General features: G+C 33.9%; 1 protein-coding gene across 4 annotated transcripts in view; it reads right to left on the reverse strand.

Moving 5' to 3' along the window:
- LOC131079329 (uncharacterized) overlaps nt 1–3880 on the reverse strand; it is a 124012-nt gene extending 120132 nt beyond the window's left edge. For 2 of the 4 annotated variants that reach the window (XM_058017240.2, XM_058017239.2), the window contains exon 1: nt 3361–3880. In XM_058017240.2, coding sequence (XP_057873223.2) covers nt 3361–3408 — 48 coding nt within the window. In that variant the 5' untranslated portion in view covers nt 3409–3880. The remainder of the gene's footprint in view (nt 1–3360) is intronic. The other 2 variants (XM_058017238.2, XM_058017237.2) reach the window with 2 other exon arrangements.
- Nucleotides 3881–6000: the final 2120 nt, after the last annotated feature.

Genomic DNA, 6000 nt, shown 5'->3' on the forward strand with positions numbered 1-6000 from the left:
GGAAGGGGACATTACATATGTATATGTGTGTGTGTGCAGATAGGAAAGCAGATCAGGAAGTTCTGATCTGGGATATAAGACAGTTCTGATCTGGAATCAGACATCGAACCATTGAAAAATAGCACTCATCCAAGAGAGCAGCGATCGGCATCCAGCCACATCAGTCTAAATTGCAGCAGCAGACTGAAAGTATATGACCTGCAATAATCTTATATTTCTGTAATTATAGTAGTATGAAATAGTGGAATCAATGATTGTTGTATGATAATGTGAAATGCATATTCTAAATCATTAATCCAACTATAGTCCAGAAAGCAATCATGTGGAGAAGAGGAGGAAATGCTTGTCTGCTCTTGGGCTTACATAGGAGGATTTCCAGGTACCATATTGGAATTTCCTTTCCAACCTCTATGATGGTTGATTGTTGGAGAAATAACAGTCATAAGAGGATGAATAAGGAGACATTAATAGGGAGAACAAATACAAACACCCCACTAGGTAGACGACCCCATGCTGGATGTCCAAAGTGCCTACCACTTGGGGCCAAGAGGGTGAGTGTCCACTCTTGGACTTGTGTGAGGATTGCTTTAGCCAACCTATCATGCTCCCTCATTCAAACCGATTGTAATTGAAAACTAAAAATGAGTATAGATGTAACATGGTTTATCTATGAATTATGATGATTATACCTATTTGTACTCATATGTGTGATTACTATTCCTAATAGAAATAATTGGATTATATATACATATACAATATCATTTGATATAATTGTAGGACCTAAATCAAGATTTCTCTTGTTAAAAGGCATTTAATTGGTAATGTTATATTTCTAGCTATCTTACAATTCTTATTTTAATGGAATTTGTGATTCTATAGCAAAATGTAGGATATTCCCAAAATGGGACATTACTTATTATCCTACTACTCTTAGGATTATGTACATTATTGTTACATTATCCTCACACTCCACTTACCGCTTGTCCCTTACATGCATCAAAAGGACGTTAAATGTTGTTATCCCGGTGAATAAAGAAGTTGTTAAAAGGATTCTTAAATGTTGTTATCCTAGTGAAGAAAGAAATTGTTAAAAGGATCTTGAAGGTCGTCATCCTAGTGAATTAAGAATATTCATGAGGATCTTTATTAAGATTGTTATCCCGGTGAAAGCTTTGCTTGAGGTTGTTACTTGACCACTTTGACTTGACGCTATTTGTTGTACTTCATTGACAACTCTCAAGGTTTGTATTTTCTTGCCAAATTGTCTCTCAAATGACAAAACATGTTTCCCCATGGACTATAAATAATAGAATTTTTAAATGTTTTAAATGACAGATTTCGAACCTTCTTAAAGGTATGAGGATCTTTAAAATCCAAGATATGTAAAATTAGACCACAAGAAATCAGTTAGATTTATAAGTTAATGACATCTATGATGACGTCATGTTTACATATTTAAAACATCTACAATCAAATATCCAAACTAAATTAGTCACAACCTTTAGAATAAGGGAAATAAGAATAAGGGAAATAATCAGAGCCAGAGGCAAACTATCTTACTAAAGAATGTCATTAAAAGAGGAGAAGAGGTGGAGGAGGAATAAGAGGCAGCAATGAGGTAGCCATTTTCTCTTTTGTCCATCGACACTGCCAATGAGGGATTCAACTTCAAGATGCACCCAAACTCAATGATTATCATCGATATTGTCAAGAAAACTTATTCCCCCAATTATAATCAAACAGAGAGATTCAAAACATAGATGGTTGGCTTCAACTATGTAAAACCATGTTTGATAGTAAATTCATTGGCAAATATGGGGTGGACATCCATTCTAGTCAAGGTCTTAGTCCAATCTGTCAAACCATGTTTCATGAAGACCAGCATCATATTAAACTCAGGCAGCCTTCTACTGGGCTGATTTTTTTCTAATCTGAATGAGCTGATGAAGGATGGTGATGATCATTCCATGGTTGCACTACTTCCAGTACTTAGATTCTCCAAGGAAACCTATTTCTCTTTTGGCAAGAGTTTTTTATTTGTTTATATTTCCAAGTTGTAATGTAGTTTGTTATAAAGGTTCTTGTTACCACAAAAGTTACTTTCAGAGATACAATGTGCCTAAACAGTTTTCCCGTAGATGGGATTTGGCTCTGATTGTTAGTCCACAATGTTTTACCCATAAAGGATTTTGGTGCAGCTGGATGGTTTGTATGCATTGGTCAAGAACCATCATCTTCGGATGATGATTTCTGCTTTATCTATAGCTAGATTTTATGTAGTGGAGCAGGTACTATTCCTTTTGGTTTTTCTAAAGACCTTTAATCCCACCGATAACATTTGCTTACATGTATCTCTAGTAACCCTATTTTGGAAGGTGTGGATGCTTTCCAGATTGGAAGTGTTGTTGTTTTTCTGGTTCTTTTTGTAATAAATGACCAAGTGTTCTGTTGATGAAGTGCAGCCATGACTGACCAAATCTTGTGAATAAGTGGTCCTGTTGTCAAGGTATAAGAAATCAATTTTGATCCTTTACATTCTTGTCTCCTATGTTAAAATCTCTGGTCATACTGATATGACAATGGCTTTGGTCGAACAATTGACTCAATGTGGATTCTTCTCAAAGCATCCGTCGATTGGAGGAATTCATACTTTGCTAATGAATTGATAGTTTTAACTTTTCATTATGCTGTAGATAAGGATGTCTGATGACTGATATATATTACTGTATTAACACTCGTGTTTCAGGATACAATTTTGTCGAAGGCCTGGCATCAGTGTCCCTAATCCTATCTTCCATTTGAAGGGTTGGCATAATAAACTCCCAATAATGTAGGTCGTCTTCGCGTTATAATTACCATCTCTAGCCATCAATATAACCTTTAAGTTTTATTCTGTACTCTACGATTCCTGCTATCAATCTAGGTTAAAGTGAAATTATCAGGATAATGAAAAGATGGACACGCTGCCAGTGTTTGCATTCAACTGGGTAATGGTATAGTTATTGATGACTACGCTCTCGGTTTATTTCTTTACCACTAAAATTATCGTAGTTTGCCTACCGGTTCATCAATGTCCGGGCTATTGGTCTATTTGCATAGGACTCGATGCAACGGCATAATCCAAACCATAGACATTGGCTGCCTTGCCCAATAACAGCAATATGATGTTCTTAAGATAGCAACCATCGAATTATTTTTGCCCACAATGTGAACATTTAGTATTATCCTAAGCAAGCAAATTGTTTAAAGCAGTTCAAGGGCTCTTTCCAGCTTCAATTCAAAACATGAAAAAGAGGAGGTGAGAAAGAAATGAAAGAAGGGTACAAAATTCTAATGCAATGGAAAGAAGGATTTACTCACGCAATTCGACGATATGGAAGCAAAGCGATTGTTCCCCTCCATGAACATCCTCTGTTCCGCTGGCTCTCTCTCAACCCCGCCTGGCTTTTAACATTTTAAAAATCGTTTTGAATAAACTGTGTGTATACATTTACATATATGCTAATAATGTATATATTTTTTTATTCAAACCAGAAACATCACTTCAGTTTCCAAAAACCCTTACAGCTACTAAGAGTTCATCTCCCTTACATTTATCAAAATCGAATCAGATTACCCATATGTTAACTTGTCCACTGGTTTCTAACAGCACATATAGATAAGATTCAAATCTACAACACCTCCTGTGTAATGCTCACACATTTATCGTATGAGCACCAAAGTGACATAAATTTTTCCCCATCTCCAACACGTTCATCCAGCACCAGAGATTATCACTTCTCAGAAAGCAGACATGGAATGTGTTTACAGGGCAAGCGGCACTCCTACTCTGCCTCAGTAAACGATCACTTATTTTTGAAAGTCTTATCGAAAGAATTGAATATTAATCAATAACAACAATAAAGTGATTTCTTAGTAGAACATTTTTATAGGTAGTAAATGAGAATTGAAATAATGACTAGATGATTATTATTATTAATTATTAATTATTAATTAATTATTGTTATTGATTATTAAGTGATCTTTATTACATGGGACGTTTTTACAAATTGATTATGAAAATTGTAATAAATTAATTTTTCATTGGTAAAATATTGAAATTGATTCTTAATTATGGATATCTTATACATGATATTCATATTGGGGGGTTTAATATCTCAAAAATGAGGGTAATTGGGGGACTTAAAAAAATGCAATGTTGAAAGAGTATCGTCTATACATTCACAAAGGAGTGGAAATTTATTTTGATTATGGATTGATTCATTTGTTGTTTTGTCTTTATATTGCTTGATATATTTAAGGAATACTTGAGGACACATAATAATTACCAAGATTGTCCACCATGAAATCAACGAGGACAACATAAAGAGCAATGTTGCTCTTAGAAGATGCTACCATCAAAATTGGGAGAATTGAAGATTTAAACTTCATTATAATATTTTTTAATCAAAATAAAACAAGCATAATTCATATCCCACACATTGTAATCTAGAAACAACAAAATAATTCATATCTATTTGGGAAATGCTGACAACAAAGTCATGTTGTTAAGGGTCAAAAGCCAACACTTGAACTTTGAATTTTGGGGCCAAATTGGGAGGACACTAGTGCTAGGCACAAGTGTCCTACCCTATTTGGTTGTTCAAGGGGCCAAACAATGTGGGATGTGACCTAGTATGATGATTGAGACCCAAGACATGTACATTTTAGATTTCGATCAATTACATACACTAAAATGAGTGCTAAACACAACATGAAATTATGAGCAGCAAGAATTTACAACACTATAGATACAAGTTATCCATATGTAATTGTGAAAGATTGAAATGAGAAATACCTAAAGATAATGAATATTTTCCAAAAAGATGCCCTTGTCGTCGGTTCTTAGAATATGTGCAAAATATTCTTTCTTGATGTTGACATCAACAAGGTGTAGGTGCATGTGCAACACATGCATAGGCTTGTAAATTAAGGCACTAAAAAAAAAAAAATCAAATCACCTATACTTTAAGAAAATTCGTGTCATTTAAAAAAAAATCAAACCATGAAATTTGTAGTGCTTTTATTTTTTCTTGCATAGGGAGGACAATGGTGTCATACGTTGTATGGATATGTACAATTATACGAATTATGTGTGAAGTCGAAGTCAACCACTCAAAAATGCTTCAATTTTGTCAATGACATATTTTCACGATTTGATATATAATTATAGGGTTTTTTACCACTGTGAGTGTGATGGTGAGGTTTGTTTTTGTCCACAATGCCCATATTTTTTCTAACACTAGATCTTGTCTTGATTTTTGTGCCTTCAAAAAAGTCACCCAGAACTTCAATTGCTTGAAATTTAATGAAACAACAATCAATCTATAGACTTTGGGATGCTTTAGACATGATGACAACATCTTTTTGATCCCAAAGTGAACCAAAAAATTTCTCAAGGTTGGATCTCTCAAAATTTGGACAAGAACTTAGTAAATCTAAAGCTATGATAACATGTTGGAGTTATTTGTTCAATCCCACAAGCCTAACAATTACCTACAAACAATTTGTCTATCACAAATGCACAAAAGATTATGATACAAATGAATACAATGAATCCTCATAGAAAGAGTGAGTGCAACCCTAGATCTAAACCCTAGAGGAAAATTAAATTAGCTAGTGTCTAGTCTTACAATAATAATTAATGGAACAACTTGAGCTATTATCAAGGCCTAATCTAATAAGAAGAAAAAACACTCCTAAGTTTAACTTAAGTGAACAAAGTGATAAATAACATATTTAGATAATTAACTAGCTAATATACTAATTGTACTCTAACATTTACTTCATGTATACTCCAAAACCTCACACATATGTTAAGTTTTCTCATCGAAATGATTTTAAATGTTATATGTCAATTATGTTATCCTAACTACATTTAAATCTCTTTCTTTTTAATTTGTAGAAATTGGGGTTGAATGTACATTACATGATGAATGAAATAGGTAGCTCCTTTAAGCC

This window comes from Cryptomeria japonica, chromosome 11 (genome assembly GCF_030272615.1).
Source record: "Cryptomeria japonica chromosome 11, Sugi_1.0, whole genome shotgun sequence".
NCBI lineage: Eukaryota > Viridiplantae > Streptophyta > Pinopsida > Cupressales > Cupressaceae > Cryptomeria > Cryptomeria japonica.